This window comes from Centroberyx affinis, unplaced genomic scaffold (genome assembly GCF_046629955.1).
Source record: "Centroberyx affinis isolate AG114_WGS23_722 - 3 ecotype Tasmania unplaced genomic scaffold, CSIRO-AGI_Caff_v1 ptg002586l_1, whole genome shotgun sequence".
Lineage (NCBI taxonomy): Eukaryota > Metazoa > Chordata > Actinopteri > Beryciformes > Berycidae > Centroberyx > Centroberyx affinis.
In genome coordinates this window covers 49,882-69,606 of record NW_027280791.1, presented here as the reverse complement: position 1 = coordinate 69,606, position 19,725 = coordinate 49,882, and the positions used below count along the sequence as shown (strand labels likewise).

Genomic DNA, 19,725 nt, shown 5'->3' with positions numbered 1-19,725 from the left:
GAAAAAACCAACAACAACTGTTAGGATAGTTAATGTGTTTATTTGTAGTCTTAAAATATATGTCAAGATATAATAAAATAATATCAAACATTAGCAAACTGTAGAAAAAGAACACTAAGTTATTTGTGAAAACTAACATGCAATCATGAACAGATAAATCCTTAAAAAATGAAAAACAATCAAAATGTAGTAAACTGATTTATGCAACATTTTTTACAACAATGTTTTTTGATGTAGTGAAACTCAAAAATAGATCTGTTACCAAAAAAACTAAAGTACTAGTTTGCTTTAATGACCTTTGGAGTGGAAATGTAATAATTAGAGAAGTGAGCTTGTGATGAGAAAGTCGCTCCTTTGAATCCCAAGAAGAGAAAGTCGAGGAACTACGACCTACCACTGACTTGCTCTTGGGCAAGGCATTAAACCTGTAACAATACTCCAGAGTAGCTGCTCAGTGGCTGACAGCACAGTTAGGGCCGGGCGATATGGTTGAAATAAATTTCCCGATAATCATAAGGACTTATTTTCAACATCGATACATATCACTATGCGCCTCACGTATGCACAATCACATGTTAAATAATCAAATTCATGTTCATCCCATTGAACCGAATGATAATATTAGGTGTGATGTGAAACAAAACAAACAAATCATATTCCTACCATACCCCATTTTGTCAGAGGTTTTCAATAAAATTTCCTTTCATCAGTTTAGACAGCAGAATTGTGCGTCCCGATATCCCCAAATCACCATATCATCACATTATGATTCCTCTAAAAGATGATAAACAATAATATTGAATTATCGCACGGCCCTAAGTGCAATGTGGCTGTACTGTGCAGCTATGTGTGTATGTAACCCTCTCTCCCCCCGCCTACAACACCCAGACATTTCTGTTCTTATAGTCAACTCGCCGGGTTAAAAATAAGTTCTAGTCTAAATTTACTCAATCTGGGTTTACCCATACTGAAAAAACTCTATGCTGCACAGCTGCAGCAAAATAGCAAAAATCATTCTGTAAATAAACAATGACTAACTTAAATATACAGCCATTTACGTAACAATATCTGAACGTCCCCCTTCACACACACATTCCCACCGACTTTTCTAATTCAAAAGGAAGAAGGAAACAAAAACAAGTAGTAGACTAAACCTGGGTCCCATAGCGACAAACATGAACCCTCTCTCTCTAGCTATAGCAAAATAATAAACATCACAGTACTGCGTTTATATACAGTAACAATGAGCAACTAAAATATACAGTTATTGTATATACTGTAGTTCTTGTAACAATAGCCACTTCACATTGCCCCACACTACTGACCCTTCTATCTCAAAAGGAGAGAGAAAAAAAATCATTCCTAGTAGTGATATATTTATGCATGGCAGGTGTGAGCTGGATAAATATGAAGATGTATGAAAATATTGGATTTGTTTTAACACCTCGAAGACTATATGTGATAAAACACTGCTGTTTGACAAAAACAGTTTAAAAAAAAGTTTCCATTTGGGGTTCCATTTGGAAATGCATAGAAATGTAATATGAATGTGACATGAGATCATAAAATGAATCGATGGCAGTAGCTTAAGGCTTTTGGCTGATAGAGTTGCGATAAAAGGAGTTTCTTTCACATATAGACACAGACAGTCCCCAATTCCTGCCCTCTTGCAGTGCAGGTTTTACATCTCCTAAAATCGGACTGGGAACTCACTATATAGAATATATACTGTATATATGTAGTGTATACTTAGAATACATACTGTAAACATGTACAATATCCAGCTTGATGACCAGTAACAGTTAACCTCTTACTGTCCGAGTTCTAGCTTTCACTAATCCAGCAGTATTGGCAACAGTGGAAAAAGTGTTTGAGTGTGTAACAAAGGGAAAAAGTGAGTGTGTGTGTGTGTGTGTGTGTGTGTATGTGTGTGTGTGTATGTGTGTGTGTGTGTGTGTGTATGTGTGTGTGTGTGTGTGTGTATGTGTGTGTGTGTGTGTGTGTGTGTGTGTGCGGGTGCATCTAAGTGAGGTGTAAGGCCACGTGTCTGGCAGGCACCTTCCTTTACAGTGCTTACTTCATTTAATTTTATTTTCCAATGGAGCGGATGTGCTGGTCCGTGTTTAGCCACCAGAGCACCGAGTGCAATAAGACGGAAATATGTGGACTGTTGTTGGTGAATCCAAACACAGTATGAGTCTGAAAAGCTTTCAATATTATGAAACTGAACAACTGCAAAGTGAGACTCTTGCACTGAGGGAAAATGTGTTGACGGACTAGCCGGGCCTCCCTGCTTCTACTTCCACAGCTGCGGAGGGACACTTACCCCAATTTCCACATTTGTTTTGCAAAAAGTGAACAAACAGTATATAGTTTGGCATGTGACTTGGAATAATTACAGGATAAAAGCTAAACCAACTGCTGTGACACAACACCGAAAATAACGATTCAGCAAGCACCGACTTTGGCTAATTCTTGGCTATAGTAAGTTAGCTGTACAGCTCTGTAAATATGCAGCTGGTAGCTGTTAGCTAACTTGCAGTAGCTTTCTTTGCTAGCTCGCCGTCTCATAGCAAAACGAGGAGCCGTGACTAGCGCTTCCCAAGGGTTTTATAAGCACTACTGGTTAAAAGAGACATGCGTAGTGGACACAGGGCCTGAACGAATGAGTGTAAGTGTGTGTGTGTGTGTGTGTGTGTACGTATGTATGTTGTGCAGGTGTGTACATGCGGCTGATGCCTTCTGAGCGTCCTCCTCAGTGTTTCATGAAAGCGTGCATCATCTCCAGCGGCAGTGGGAAAATGATGGTGGAGTTCTTCTCCGCGGCGATGGTGTTGAGCGTCTGCAGGTAGCGCAGCTGCAGGGCCGACGGAGACTCGGCGATCACCAGGGAGGCTTCCTTCAACGCCCGCGACGCGTTCATCTCTCCCTCTGCAGCGATCACCTTCAGGGAGAGAGAGAGGGGGAGAGAGAGAGAGAGAGAGATGGGTAGATGAAAAATCAAAGGCCCTTTAAACAGCATACTCAATGCGTAGAGATGAGTTCCAATCGTATCCTTTTCTCACATGCTCAGCGTGAGATGAGTAAATTGTTTCCCACTGTTATGCTGTTGTTGTTGTTATGTGTATGTGATATCATGTATTTATTATTGTGGCTATTTGATGTTGTTGTTTAATGTCGGAACGGAGCTGACACACACTGCATTGATAACAAATTCCACCAGCCTGGCTGTGTGGTCATTGAATTGAATTGAATTGAATTGAATTGAAATGTCCCAGATCACACATACTACTCTAAAGGGAAACTGCATTACTAAAAATACTTAAAAAATACTTACTTAAAATACTTCCTAAATGGCCCTTGTAAATATCGTAATCTCACCTATTGTTAGACTATGCTTTTGCCAAAAATGGGACAGCCCGCCGTACTCTGACCTTGTCTCAGAGATGTTCTTTGTAACACTTCCTGTTTCCTGCTTTGTCGACCGGGTCAGAAAAAAATAAATAAAAAAATAAAGATTGCCCACTGCCAGAAACTTCTACCAAGTATTAGATCTGCTGAATCAATCTCCTTCAGAAAAAGTCTCAAATCCCATTTTCAGAGACTTTTTTCCATGTGAAATGGCTTTATTATTTGATTTTCTCATTATTATTGTGCTCTGTCCTTTTATCCTTCTCTAATTCTTTGATCGTTGTTTTTTTTATGCCATCTCACTTCCCCATTTCATCTGACAGGATAAAAGATAGGACATTTTATCTAATATTGTTTATTAGGCTTAGACTGATGTATTGGTTTGCCCATATATTGGGACAATATTGGCCTTTTCTTGAATATCAGATATCGGCCAGTCAGTGTCAGCCATATGATGGAAGTTCCTTCCTGACCACAGCTACATAAAAACATTACATAAAACCTGCAATGAAATTTTCTTTTCTTTGTATTTATTCATTTAATTGTTCGATTAGGCTTGTGTCAATTATTTCTTCATTTAAAACGCTAATGTATCACTAAGTTTCCCCTATTCTGAGGGAAACAATGAATACTTGTACATTTTTGGCATCAAAATGTTCACATCTGAAGCAATTCAATATTGGCAAAAAAAATATCAGCTATCAGCAACTTAAGTGTAAAAATAATGGTATCAGTATCACCCTTCAAAAACACATGCTGGTCAAACAATCATCATCAACCATTATCTTCTACTTAAAGAAGACTGAACTCTTTGTGTGTGATTCAGAGAGAAAGGGAGAGGGAGAGGGAGAGAGAGAGGGAGTGAACAAAAGCGAGAGAGTAGCTTCTTTCATGCAGCTTCACCCAAAAATCGAAGCGGAAAATTTGATCCGGCAATTTCCCCCCTCAAGACCTAATGAATTTCCTGAGAATGATTTGCGACGTTAGTGTGGACAAAAGCCCTAAGATTCAACACGCAAAAGATTACAATAGTCTTGAATATGCTTTCACATAGTGTGAGCGAACCAATCACAAGAGACTCTGGGGCAACGTATTTCATTCTGAGACTTGCTCAGAGCAGCATTTGTTTGGCGCAGGAGAGCTGAAAATTTTAAAACCGGTGAAATGAGTGAATGTTTTGTTTTAATTGAAATTGGATGGACTGAGATAGGATTAAAGACCCTATAGACAACTTTTTTGCTTTAACTTATCATTATGAAGTAAATGTTGATTGCACAGTGCAATGGCTATAGAATAATGACACCATTGGTGTTTAGATTGGTTCCCTATAAGCCTCGCTTTCACTATGCAATTCTGTCTGCCACCGGGTACGATCGAAGAAGAATAGAATAGGTTTTCCCCAGTAGCTATCGGTAGCTACCGGGGAAAACACACAACCTGCCTACTTATTAATACTACCAGATGTTTTACTCTGCTTTTATCATAGCACTGAGATCGGGGTTTCTAGTTCAAATTGGGATTCTTACGGTTGTTTCTTGCTTTGGACAGTAGCCAGGCTGCTGGCGGTAGCGTTAGCCATGTTGCTAACGCTACTGCTAGCAGCCAGAAAATGAACCAGGACGTACAGTGAGAGAGAGCGAGAGAGAGCGAGCGAGAGCGAGAGCGAGAGCGAGAGCGAGAGAGAGAGAGAGAGAGAGAGAGAGAGAGAGAAAGAGACCATACCTTGGCTCTGGCCTCGCGGCTCGCCTCAGCCTCGGCTGCCATTGCTCTCTGCAGCTGAAGCGGCAGCTTGACGTCCTTGATCTCCACCCGCTCAACCTTGATGCCCCAGTCATCTGTAGCATCGTCCAGCGTGGACTACGAAGGACAGAGAGGGACATTCATCTCTACATCTCAAGCAACACACCTGTTATGTTGGAAAACAAACTAACGGGAGAACTAACTGAACACATAGTAAAGGTGCTTTGTCATATAGGATAATGTATAGCACGGGACAATAGCCGTTGGATGTGTTAAAATCTGAGAAATTCACCATTTATTTTACCATTGAGAAATTTGAAATAATTTCCTAATAAATAACTGTACAATTTTACCAGAACATTCACATTTGATCAGATTAGGTATATAACCTAAAGGTTGCAAGTCATTACAATAAATAAAAGTAAATTCATTTAACATGGAAAGGGAATCCATGTCATGTTTATTTCAATGAAAACTGTAATCCAATTTTATAAAACTATTTTAAAAAATCCCCATGGAAAAGCCAAGCTCTCTTTGAGCTTTAAACACAACCAATTGTGGAAGTCATGACTTTCACCTCTCTTACTGTCAGGCCTATGTGGTATCTTTACCATCAATGGGTACTTTTACATACACATTAATAATCAGATTTTAACCTGATTAAAGATAAATTTATTTGGCCAGGTAAACACCTTTTAGTCAAGTGTGTAAGTGCCGATAATGTGACAGAGGGTGATGATGCTGTGGCTGTGTGTGTGTGTTTACAAAAAAATGACAACATGGTGACACTTGCGTGTAACATGTCATATGCTGTGTAAAGTAGTCTAGCTCGGATGGCAAGGAAGGTGGTAGGTAGGCAGACTCAGCAGACATCTTGAGTTTGCAGAGGTGCATATTTATTTACAGTGTTCGCCATTACACGTGTAACTCAGGCTAAATAACAAAAAAAATACAAGAAAAATAATCTCTGAAAGTTAAATCATGGTAAATCAAACAACCGGCACGTGTTTGCGGCAGCACGGCCTCCCCTCTCCCCAGGAGCACAAACCCTTCTGAATTTATAGGGCGTTCAATTCACACACAGACTAATTCAGCCAGTACCATAACATACAAAGGTTGACCTACACAGTAACCTTAATACAAGGAAATCAAACGATGTTCTTGACTCACTTACAAGCTCATTTACATTACTAAATGGCTCATTAAAGGTAAGTAATCTTAACATTACTTTTAGAATGCCTTAAACAAACCCCAAGAAACATTCCTACAAAAAAAAGAAAACCCTTCCACTTGGTCTGGCCCAGTGATGTCAGCATGACATCACCAATACCATAAAATCAGGAAATGCTGGGCGGGCCCCTTCCCAAACAGTAGTCCTGCATGGTGGGTCTGAACAAAGGAACACACTATGTAAGTATGAACAAAGGAACAAACACTTAAACACTATTCCAACTTGCAACATAATAAAGGTAACTTAAACTAACTTATGGTTGTGTGTTTGCTTTAACTTACTCATGTGCTTTGATGTGAACTGTAACAGAATGCTACCACAAACAAACCCGGGATAGTAAGTGATGCAATGTTACAAAAGCAATAGTAAATTATAACCACATGGACACATACAGAAATAAGCTGGTGTACTGCATAAGATGACTATGTAAGGGACAAGTGGTGAGTAGAGGAGAGTTCTCACCCACTTTGTCACATGCTGCATGAGTAAATTAGAGCTTTCCACGAGCACTGAGAATAACATCATATTAAGACATCAACAATCTGACAAAAGACGATTTTCGTCTCACATCTTGACTGCAGGCTGGAAGTCATTGTGTGACATTCTGAGTAAACTAACTGATTATCCATGTAAACCCAGATTATTGGGGAAAAAGTCACATTACTTTGAACCAAGTAAACACTTGAATTCAAGTTCAAATCCAGTTTAACCTTATTATTCACAGAAACCGGAGCACTGTGTGCATGTAAACACGTCCTACAAGGTTACTGCAATAACTCAATGTCTCTTGCAGGCGCAAAAGTGGTACCAGCCTTCCTTTCCCATCAGTGTGAATTTGACTTGGAAAAATCATTTTAATTTACAGCACTTAACAAGTCTGATATGAAAAGTACAATGCAAATATTGTTATAAAGTTGAAAATGAAACATGTTTTATTGTACTGCCCTATCACCTGCAAGTCAAACTGTAAAACAGTGTGGTTTATGTTTGGATATACTATGACAATTTCAAAGCTTAACAGCTTTTAGACCTAAATTGTCCTAAATGTGGTTCCCTAATCATGGCTTTTAATTAGTTTGCGACAAGCCTACCTTGTGAAAATTATCAGAAATACAAAAAGAGCAAAAGGAGATTAACGCTCAGGTTATCTATTTTCCTGGAGAGATTAATTCTCATTTTCAGGCAGTGCTCAATTACATAGCCAGCATTCCCTTGCTCAGATTTCTGAAGTATTTCTTTAAAACTTGTCTTTAGCCTAAATGATCGAGAAGACAGACCCTTATGTATGCAACAATATTTCTCATATATTCCGTCACACTACATGACTCCTCATATTAATGTTGAACAGGAACACACAAAGAAACATCTGATTCAATGCACAAGTCACCTGTTCAAACAACTGGTTGAAAGACGCATTCTTAACCTTAAATATCATTGGGAATTGCTCTGAGAAATGGGAGATTAACAAAGAATTAACAAGGGAGCGCAGTGGGAGAAAGAGTTGGAATAAACAAGAAACTCTGGAAAAACAGTGATGGCAGGTGCGTGCAAAGCATACTCATGTTACAACACTTGATTGTTTTATCTCATGACATCGTGGCACTGCTGGGACCGCTGCCAGCCTCACACTGCTGCACCTTCATAGCTAAAATGATAATCCCAATTATTTTCAGTGTTTTCTGGATGCTGGCCAGATTACATGGCTCCTTTTCAGACAGTTTTGTAATTTAACTTTTTTATGCAGGATATTATCTGGAATCTGGTCACCATATTGATATTAGGAGCTTTACCGTCGCACAAACTTTTCTCCACACTTAATTTTTGTGGTGTGCACATACAAAAAAAAGGACATGAACAGAGAAAAAGGAGCTGTGTTCCTGTCAGACTGGATGAGAGCCAGAGTCAGTCCTACAGTGAAAGTGAAACTGAAGAGTCTATGCTGCACACACAGCTCGTATGTGTTTGCAAAGGCCACAGTACACTTGGTGCTGAATACAATTTTGGCAGGATCGTTAGAAAGGACACAGTATCGGGAAAAACAAAGAGCTGAGCACTAATAATTGTGCAAAGTACACAATTATTACTCTTGATGATTGGAGGAACAAAATTATTTTTACACACCATATTATATAAGCATCTTCATAATATTGCCATTATGCCAAAATTCTGCAGTTATTAATAGTGGAAACTAAAACTGCAATACTCAGTTATACAAGATTTAATTCTGCCGCTCTACAGCATCATTAATAAAGTTAGCATGGCTGTTAGGTGTAACCCCTACTTTGTTGACATGTGACTCAGCTGTTATTTATGATGGTAAGGCTCAAAAGTAATGTTAGTTTCCATAACGAAAGGAAGTATTTTTGGAAGACAACAATCTAAGTCCTACATACTTAGTACACGGCATAGATTAGAAGTTAAACTTGTTTATAGTGGCTGTGAGCACTAACGCCAAAAAGAGAAGCTGCCCTTCTCTTTTTGGCATCCTCAATAGCTCAATGCTACTCCATCTCAGGTGTGTGTCCCACAACCAGCTTTCAGAGCTCAAACAAGGAATCTCACAATAATGGTCACTGACCAACACACAGCAGATTTGCATAATAAAAAAAACAACAACAAGGAAAATGCATGTAAACAAATCAATAACAAAATTTTGTAAGATTTTCTGGTTCTCTATAGTCGGGGCTATTCTCTACTCTGCCAGTTCTTGCCTAAGCAGCCAAACCAGAGACGCCATGAACACATGTTATCTTTACTACCATTTCACACCAGTGAAAGTTGGCAAGTTCTGTCCATGCACTATATGGGCAAGCTAGCAGTGAAGAAAGTCAAATGGCTAATCTGCATATAGTCCAAATAGAGCATAAAAGCTATCAGTATGAAGGGTTAAAATGAATGTTAATGAATGGGCTCTGCTTCAAGTGGCCCAATAGGTTTACCATGGATCTGTAGTCTTAAGTACCAGGATACTTGTTGTGTTGACGGTTTTATTTTTTTTTTTCTTATTCTCCTGTTTGAGTACCATCTTGTAGTGTCCAAAAATACTAAACGCATAGAGTACTTTTGAGATTAATTAACTATTTATTGATCACTGACACCAACATGAACCTGCCATAAATATTGAATCATTTACAGTAGCATAAACTGGCAGTACAAGTTTAATGAATAAATAATATAAATAATTGATTAAATTGGCAAACTAACCGCTGTGCAATCAATGGAACATAGGCCCACCTAGGTTTTACTTAGTTTGAATTACACACAGTTCAGGGTTTCCGCTGTTAACATTCTGGCATGGCGTACTGCCACACCTGTTGCCACCATGCCAAACAAAGGCAGAAAAAATACCCAAACTCAGACGATTGTTACACATTTGTTGTGTAATTAATAACGGTCTAATAACATTTGCCATGATGTCTTCTTTTTACAGCTTTTTAAGATTTTTAAGATTTTGTGGCTCTATTTAGAGTGAAAGTCTATGATTCTCCATGGAAACCACACTTTGTTTGCAGATTGTTTGCAAACCTTTGTTTGCAAGGTTTAGATGACGGTCTAAACTAGCCTAACACTAGATCGCGTTCATTTTGTTGGTGGTTTCCAAATGGGTCCTCCATGGTGGCTCAGACTTTCAGCCTTCTTTGGTTTTCCCAAAACACACCTTTTGGGAGCAGGGAGCTAAAGCTAATTCTTGCTTGTTGGGAGAGAGAACAGGTGCGCACAATACTTTGCCAGTTAAGTGAGTTTTGGATGACACTAAGGTTATATTTGCTCTTTCCAAAAGAACTTGTGTTTTTCATAGTTTAATACTATTAGTAGTAGTATTATTAGTATTATCATTAAGACACCTTTAAAAAGTCATATATAGTATTTCCTGATCATTTTGGCAACATTTTGCCAAAGCTCCCATCGTGATGCCACCACGCCTATAAGCAATTTCCACAAGAAGAATTGCAGTCTGTTTAACCACTTTGACTCCCCCACCTTCCAACACACAGCTGACACACATATGACTGCATTTTGTCAGTTTTACTTAGCTGACACCAACACAGAGTTCAGGTGACAGTTGCATTATGCAGCTGGAAAACATTGGCTCTTATAAGCAAGGTGGCATTATAATCCTTCTTCGTGCTTCTACAGGAGCGTTCTGCTCTCTGTCTGCATTATCAGAGTCCGATATGATTGGCTACGTTTATTTTTCATCAGACTACAGCTAGTTTGCTGCAGGAATATATAAGCCTTGTTGTGCATTATTTTAGGGGTCTATCAGGGCCTATCAGTCTCACACTTCTACCGTACTTTACCTGCATACTGTGTGCGATCTCTTCACGGTCAGACAGGATCTCGGCCAGGTTCTTGGTACCCAGGACGTTCCTCAGGGTGGTCTGGGCCAACAGGCGGGTGGCGGCATCCGCGTTGGTGATGTTGGCCACAGCCAGGGTGGCATTCTGGACCCGGTAGTACACCACACCATCGACACTCACTGTCACAGAGTCCTTAGTCAACACCTGGGAGCAGAGGAGCGATTGGAACAAGAACATATGGAAATAACTGGTAAAAAATTATAGGATGTTAATGGAAAAATGCGGTACAAAGTGTGTTGAGAAGGGTGAAAAGCACATTGCTGGTGGCTTGTATCAAGGATCTATGCAAGTTTTTTACGTCCTTTGAATTTCTAGGAATGTGTGCCGACATATACACATTTGTATGTGTGCATGTCTCACCTCTTGTGGAGGGATGTCGAAGGTGATGGTGCGCATGTCCACGTTAATGAAGCTGTCAGTGCAGGGCAGGATGAAGAACAACCCTGTGGAATCACATACATGCAAACACAGCTTTAACAAAAACTGAAGCCACTATAAATACAAATAGTGAGGAAATGTCAGCGCCTCCGCAAATGTTTGAAAACACAGGAATGAATACTATTCTGGCATGAGACCAAGTCATGCTATCTCTTCTGTGACCGCAGCTGGGGTGACAGTGAGGCAAGGCCGTGGATATTAGCTGCTTTCATAAGTCACTCCCCTTCCACTCACAATGACTGAAGTAGCACAGTACAACAATACTAATGGACTAAGTGTGCAAACATTTAAGAGACATTAAAAATGCCACAATAGTCAGGAATCGGTGGGTTGCATTTCCTGTCAGGATACTGTGCAGAGTTATAAAACAATAGCATGATGCAATTTCCACCGCAATTTCCAGGAGTCTCAAGAATTGTTGTTCTTATCAGACAAGTCAGCCAGCCTCAGTTGCTCCCACACAGAATACCCTCTCTTTACTTCCACAAAGCATCACGGGATGCAATGGAAAATTCCACTGATGAGTATACTAAAAAAAAAGCTTTGCTCCTCCTTGCCTCAACTTTGTTATTACAGAGTTAAGTGTATACAGACGCACATTAGCAGTTTACGAGAAACTATCCCCACTAGCCTATTCCAAGCAGACTGTATGGGAAAGTGTTCTAAATCACTACTGTATAAAGCCTACTATGGAAGGAGAGGGAGCCAGGTATGGGGGAGGTGACGTCTTTTAGGGAAACTAAATACTGAATTGAACATTTGGCGTTGGTTCTCATGGTACCAGGGGAATGTGGGGAATGCTGTCAGAGGGAGAGAGGGCTATTATTACCCCATACTATCATGAACAGACTTCCCTGGCACTCTGAAGAGTCATATTTCAGCTATTTAAGAGGCCAATCCCCAGTTTTAAGATCCAGCAAAGCAAGAATCATAGACAAAAAGATTGTCAGTGAGAGTTGAGATATGTAAAACTAGGACTATTCCTCATGGGACACTGATTATTTTTTTTAAAACCAATAGCTTCTCTTTCAAAAGAAAAAAAAACAAAAAACAGGCAGTTGGCTGCCTGGAGAAGAGTACTGAGCTCGAAACACGTCTATACACGTTTACAGCCTATATAGGTTCACCTGCTCATTATGCGCTGTTTGTTTACCGATGCGCTTCTGAAGCTTTAATAAGTCGTTGATGTTGCACATGTAAGATGCTTCCAATCCTTCTACTTTGATTATTTTTGAGCCACTTTGGAAGCTCTTCTCTTCCCACTGTTTTTTGACGTGGATAAAGGAAAAAAACACAGAATCAGAGCGAAAGGTCAACAGAATGATTACAAGGTATTCAGCCATCCAACAGACACACAGACATCTTCCACTCTGCTCTTCACTAAGAAAAATGAAGAGCCTAATCACATATAGCCACATATTGTCATGGCAACCTACGTCATAAAGCCTGCAGGGGAGGGCAGCCATCAATCAGGGGTTTAAATGAATTGGGTGCATTAGAGATGAAGGACCAGGAAGGAGAGGGGAAGGGCTGGGTCATGTGGTCTTTTACTGCTGATGCTGAGAATAAGAATCAGACTCCAGACTGGACAACACAAGTCCAATGCCTTGTCTCCACTAGCTCTGTTCAACCTGGCTGATGTAGATGGCATGGTTTGGTTTGCATCTCCCTTGATAAGCCAGGAGGATATGAATAATAGCAAACACATCTGAGACACACATAATCAGCAACAGTATATGTGATTCTTCTTCTCTAGGCCTGGAACAATATATGTCTATTTGCCACGTAGGGTTGCCAACAGTCGCAACAATACATACTTGTACTGTAATTAAGAGAAAAATGCTGCATTCATGATTTGTTCCTTATTTTTATGCCAGATATCATACCATAGATCATAGTAACAGGATTGACTGAGGCAGTGGGTGGGTGTTTCCGGGTGTGCTTTTCAATGGTTCTCCTCTTATCTTATCTGCTAAACAGGAAGTTCACAGCCTACATTGGTAATCATTTCTCATCTTGTGCTCCACTAACTTGTGAGGCACCCAAGTGGTTCGATTCTTGGACCCACTTTATTTTCATTGTTTATGCTCCCCCTGTGGCACCTTATCCGCAATTTTGGTTGCATTTTCTATCACTGCTATGCTGATGATACACAGTTGTATATGTCTGTTAAGCCCAATGACCTTGACAAACTAACCATGTTGCAAAATGTCTGGCCGCTACAAAAGATTGAATGGCTTTCAATTTCCTCTGGTTAAACTCTGATAAAACAGAGATTCTTGTCATAGGCCCTGCTCACAAGACTGGCCCGATCAGCAAAAGACTTGGTCCTCTCACTCCTTATATTAAGTCAGCATCCCAAAACCCAGGTGTCATTTTTGACCCACATTTTAAATTCAATATATACTGTATGTCAAGTCATTGGTTCAGACCTGTTTATTTCAACTGAGAAACATTGCAAAAATACACTCTTTTATGTCCTTACATGATGTGGAAAACTCATTCATCCCTTTGTCTCCTCCCGCCTCGACTACTGTACCTACTACTACCTACCGACTACTGTGCCTTGTTTACTTGCCTCAGCCAAGCCACTATAACTCGTTTACAGCTAGTCCAAAATGCAGCTGCGAAGTTACTGACAAAGACGTCTCGTAGGTCTTATATCAGTCCAGCAATTGCCTCTCTGCACTGGCTTCCTGTTAAATATAGAATTGACTTTAAGTTTCTTCTAATAACCTACAAAGCCTTACATGGTTTTGCTCATAGCTCATAACATCTGTGGCATGTTGACCCCTTTAAAAACTGCAAGGTCACTCAGGTCCTCTGACAAAGGCCTTCTGGCCATTCCCTGGTCCAAACTTAAACCCAGAGGAGACTGCGCTTTTGACGTCATGTTAGAGCTGCAAATTCAGTTGAAAGTTTTAAACAGCATCTTATAACCCATCTTTTTATCTTGGCTTTCCATTAATTTTTATAATCTTTTAAAACTATATAATATTTTTATCATCTCTGTTTAACTTCTTTCTGTATATTTTATGTTTGTTTGCTTCGGTGTTCTTTTATATTGTGTTCTTTTATCAAATTGTTGTCACTCGTTTACATTGTGATTAACCTATTATTGCTTTATTGTGTATAGATACACCCACAAGTCAAAATAGTGTATTTTCCACACGTCACAGATGCAAGCAGCTCTGGCACAAATAGAAAATAAGTGTAAAAAGAATGGAACGGCACCTCCTGTCCGGCTCACGCACCACGCCTGGCGGACACAGCAACACTGAATAACATGGCTGTGTGTCCGCTTCGACAGATGCACAACACAAACTGTATGGTTTCTTTCCAGTTTAAGTATATAATCAGCTGTGGTGTTGAGTATATAATAAGTCACTCAATAGGTAGGCTAGTAGGTAGATGAATAGGCAGTAAGCTATAGCTGGTAGGTCAGACTATCAATCTCTGAGGACCGGAGCTACAAGTTACAATTTACCACTGAACTGGAGCACAGCATGGAAAACCTAAACAAAAAGCTGCAGACAACACACCTTAACTGTTTTCTTTTCAATGTACCCATGTTGAGAGTTATTGATTAATGTAACATCCTTGTCAAATGTCAACGCTGTGTGACTAGGAAGAGAGGTAGAGACAAAAACCATAAATGGCACTGCACTCATGTTCACCTAATATCTGTGTGTTGGGCAACTTAACACATCTCTGGCAACTGAAAAGTGTCAAATAACTGTCTATCAGACAACATTAAAAAAAGATCTGAGAAGGTTGGAGCATTCTGTAGGATCCTATGTTTCACTTTTGTTTTCGCCCCTGAGCCCGTTGGATTGAAGATAGAGCAAGTGCAAAGCTCCTGTCTCCTGCACTGGAAGAGCAATAAAACCAAGTGTGGAGATAGATAGTCTATCTTGTGTAACTACAAGGCTCTTAACATCAATATGGTGATCTGAGTGAGGAGAATTAAAAACAAAAATTAAAAAGGAGCTGCCTGCATAAGCCTCAGTTTTCTGCCATCTAGATGGCAGTCGTTTGTGGAAAACACTATTAGCTACCTGCTGTTATTCATTTTTTTCCCCCCATTTTAGTCTTTTGCAGATTTTCAGTGTCTTAATCTTTGGCAGTTTATCCAAATACCGGCAACCTTCCATCATTCAGAGCAGAAAATCCAAGCAATCAAGTCAGAGTCAGAATGAGACGGGACACGCAAACGGGCACAAAGGGTTATTTCGCCAAAACCAAAATCAGGGTTGGCTTGACCATGAAAAGTATTAGCTTGCACAATAGCCTTTATAAAATATAGGCCCAAAGAAAATGTGTGAGAATAAATTAAATAACTTAGAATATATTTTAGAGAGTATATTTTAGTAGAAAGTGAAATATGTTGGCTGCCATTAGGTTTGTTGGAGATTACTGCGGACAAAACACTTCGCCCGCCTGAAGAACTGAAACTGTTGCTTCCTTGACAAAAGAAACAACCTTTTCCTTTTCCCTTTCTCATGTAGCCGCAATCATCTGCTCATTATACAACTCCCTGACCAACTCTGAGGGGGTGTACAATCTGGCTGGTCAGAAAAAAAGAACTACAGAGAGGACAGTGGGCCAGTGGAAGAGCAGAGAGGTAACAGGCGTATCACCGGGTGAGAAATAGTAAGACCAAAAACCTTCAATCAACTAGCCCAAGTCAACATCTTACTGGCCCTGAGCCATCGGGTCGAGCACTGGAAACGTCTTGCATTGCCCCTTTTCTCTGTATGTAAAGCCCTTGTAACATGTCTGCCATTATATACTGTAAAACTCTAGGTTTCAATATGTCGCTACACCAATGTGACCAAGAGAGATTCATGTGTATTTCTTGAACTTCGCAGCTAAAGTGATTCTGATTCAAAGATGTAGGAAAAACAGGAAGGCACTAGGTAAAGACAGTAATCTATAAATACATTAAAACTGAACAGGTGCTTGACTCTTCCTAGCATGCCAACGCATACACAATACAGATAGCTTAGAGGCTTAATCTATATTTAAAATGTTAAAGGACTACGCCCCTCCAGAGAACGTTACAATGAATAAAAGATTTAGTTTCTCTCTAAAACTATACAAAAATAGAGTACTCCATGGAGGGACTTAAAACACACTGAAAAGACATTTCTATTGTGCTTTTTCATTGAAAGAACTGTAGATACGAGTGGAGTTGATAAATGTGCTGGTAGATGAAAAAGTACAGACGATTTCTCACCTGGTCCTTTGGCTCCTCCTCGCAGAATGCGCCCCAGGCGAAAGATGATGGCCCGTTCATACTCCTTCACAATCTGTGTACAGAGACAAACCACATAAATTGTTTATATCTCACTCCTTTCTTTCCCTTGTTTGATGTTCTACAGACTACCTGTAATTGGAAATTGAGATGTTATCATGGATGCTGGTCAATACTAGCTTTGACAATTTAGCCTACCCATTAAGGTTACTTGTTAACTAAGTAAATACAAAGCAATGGTCCACCAGCTTTACTTGTGTAATGGCAATAGGAGAAAGGCGGTTTCTATGGACTCTCTAAATAATACACACAATACAGGGAGTGACCTTGTAGTGCAAACTCATTTCCCAAAGCAATGAATAGACAGAGTAGGCCACCCTCAGTGAGTGTACTTAACCAGCCACTTGGCTTGCAACCAACTATGGTTTTGAGGTTTCTACTCTAAATATGAACTTGGCTGGTAAAGTAGAGAATGTGGCTGGCAAACTTTGGAAATTGACCACCAACTGTGGCTAGAGGGCAATAAAAAAGACTGTTTCCTGCTCTGACCTTAATGCACATCCATATGGAGATTGGGAGGGTAACCATCATCAGTAAGACAGAGAACCCGACCAAAAGCCAGCCACAGATGCCAATGTCCGTCTCTGGGTTCTCCAAGGCTGGGGAAAGCAAGACAAATATGTGCACAGTTATAAAATTAGATCAAAACACAATTCATTCAAACAGAAGGCAGGCACAAATAGATCAACATATTTGGCACTTTCACACCAGGCTATTCAAAGAGCAGCCTATTTCAGGTGCATTTCTGGAAGTAAGAGTCATACTGACATCAGATTAAACCATGCATGTTTCAATCTTTGAACCCCAAAATTTAGTGTTAGTGTTGAGGTCAGCCATGTTTATGATTACGTTCACACACGTACACACCCACTACCAGAAATCTAGTCTATTATCCAGCTGTTACACATTTGTTAGGCTAAACATTGGTAATTACATCATCAACGCTGCGGCGTTACTTCAATCAAAATGAACGCTGACATGCAGCTATTCTGTTTGAGATCCGTACCTTCATGGCTGCTTGAACCTACAGAGAAAGTTCAAGAACGTCAAAACGCCATTGAACGACTTACAGTATGCATGAACTGAATGGTGGGTCAGTAACATCAAAATGTAAGAAAGTGATGTTTAGCTAATTAACATACACCGTGTAGCCAACACTCCGGTGAGAGTCATTGTTTCTCAGACATAGAAAACAGAAAATAAGAAACGTTCACGCACGTTACGTTTATTTTCGAACACAAAATGTAAGTTACCTTGTTGTTAATTTACCTTAGAACCAACTGCCACCAAAGCAAATATTTAACATTTAACAGCTAACGTTAGCGTTACGTTAAACAGATACTACTACCAGCTACTGCATAATCTGTAAAACACAGCCAGCGTTACCCAATCAAGTAATGAACCGTTAGAAAGAATACATCGTTATTAGAATAGCGGATCAGTTATGTAGCTAACGTTAGCAATTTAATTAAGTTAGGCTGCTAGCATGTGTATGGGGCGTGTACGTAGCGTTAAACGTTAACTAACGCTACGTTAGTTAACGTTTGGTATTTTCCGAGGCGTTACACCAACTAAAGTGCACATTGTTCCATTGAATAGCTAAAAGTGAGTTAAAGTAGCTTTGTTAATGTTAAGTAGCCCGCCTTGCGTAGCCGAGCTAACGTTTAGCTCAAATATTTGTGAACTGAGCAAGCGTTACCCGATTGCCGTTCTCGTCTTCTAGCCTCTTTCATGGCGACAGTTTCCTTCTCGAACTCCATCAAATGGCCAGTTATTTGGAGACGGCAAGTAGTTATCTCCTTGTTTTGACGTCGGTTCAGCGGTCTGTGGGCAAACTGGTGACCGAGCGGCTGACGGGCTGTAGTGTTTACTGTTCACCACTGACGTAGGCCAGCTGCTCAAGGCAGGCGGACTGAAGGGGCGCGGCTCAAACGATCAAGTAGTTCAGTGGTGGAAAGTAACTAAGTACATTTACTCAAGTACTGTACTTAAGTACAATTTTGAGATACTTGTACTTTACTTGAGTATTTCCATTTGATGCTACTTTATACTTCCACTCCACTACATTTCAGAGGGAAATATTGTACTTTCTACTCCACTACATTTATTTGACAGCTTTAGTTACTTTTCAGATGGAGATTTGACACAATGGATAATATAACAAGCTTTTAAAATACAACACATTGTTAAAGATGAAACCATTGGTTTCCAACCTTTTTGGCTTTTGACGTCTTACAAAAAGCAGTGTGTAGTCGGTGTCACATTTCAGATGTCTATGAGTTGTTAACAGCTCCACCAAATAGTGATTTTTCCCTCTAAACCTCACATGGTTTCATTTCAATAAATGTTCAAATCATCCAATATTTCAGCAAAAATCAAAGATTAGAGGAAAAGTCCAAAAACTGAAAACAGATTTGTGTATCAGAACTTTGTTTTTTCTTCTTTCCTCTCCCATTAATCATCTCATGACCCCTCCGATTTATCTGGTGACCCTTTGGAGGGGCCCGACCCCTAGGTTGGGAACCACTGGACTAAATTAGCTAACTGAATATAAAGTCGTTCAAACTAGCTCCACCTCCAGCAGCTACAACAGTAACATGCTGCTTACACACTGATGCTTCAGTATTAATAATCTAATGATGTCATATGTAATAAAATATCAGTCAGAGGGACCAAACCACTACTTTTACTTTAATACTTTAACTACATTTTGCTGCTAATACTTATGTACTTTTACTTAAGTAGGATTTTTCATGCAGGACTTTTACTTGTAATGGAGTATTTTTACATTGCTGTATTGGTACTTTTACTTAAGTAAAGGATCAGAGTACTTCTTCCACCACTGAAATAGTTTATCATGAAACATTAATTTCACTTTCCTTTCCTAGAACACAGTCTTTTTTGTTAGCATTAGCTAACAAGACTTGTGAGGGGGGAATAGGAAATACAGCTATCCTGCTGGCGCTGAGCATTGCAAAATAGTAGTAAAACCAAAACATGTACCCAAAAAAAAAGGTTGGTGAAGTATATCACAGTCATGGATGTAGTACGTTAGGCTCATCATCACCAAGAGATTGACTGACACATACACACACACACCTACAAAAACACAAAGGCACAGATACATTTATAAAAGGTAATCAATATATTCTTCCATATAATCATCTTGTGCTTATTGATGGGAGTTATTTGTTTTTTGATAAAGAGAATGTTCCTCTTAATTCAGC

At 39.7% G+C, this 19,725-nt stretch overlaps 1 protein-coding gene across 3 annotated transcripts; it reads right to left on the bottom strand.

The window, feature by feature from the left end:
- Positions 1–30: 30 nt before the first annotated feature.
- Positions 31–18,364, bottom strand: stom (stomatin). Of its 3 annotated transcripts, XM_071534589.1 has the most exons (8): positions 18,198–18,364; positions 17,505–17,522; positions 16,988–17,097; positions 16,421–16,493; positions 11,104–11,186; positions 10,684–10,887; positions 5,134–5,268; positions 31–2,944 (listed from the first exon to the last, which is right to left on the bottom strand). In XM_071534589.1, the coding sequence occupies exons 1-8, from the start codon at positions 18,256–18,258 to the stop codon at positions 2,756–2,758; spliced, it is 873 nt and encodes a 290-aa protein (XP_071390690.1). In that variant the 5' UTR covers positions 18,259–18,364; the 3' UTR covers positions 31–2,755. The 3 variants fall into 3 exon arrangements, with proteins under 3 accessions (XP_071390690.1, XP_071390691.1, XP_071390693.1); XM_071534590.1 differs by lacking the exon at positions 17,505–17,522 and having other exon boundaries at positions 16,988–17,105; positions 18,176–18,364; XM_071534592.1 differs by lacking the exon at positions 17,505–17,522.
- Positions 18,365–19,725: the final 1,361 nt, after the last annotated feature.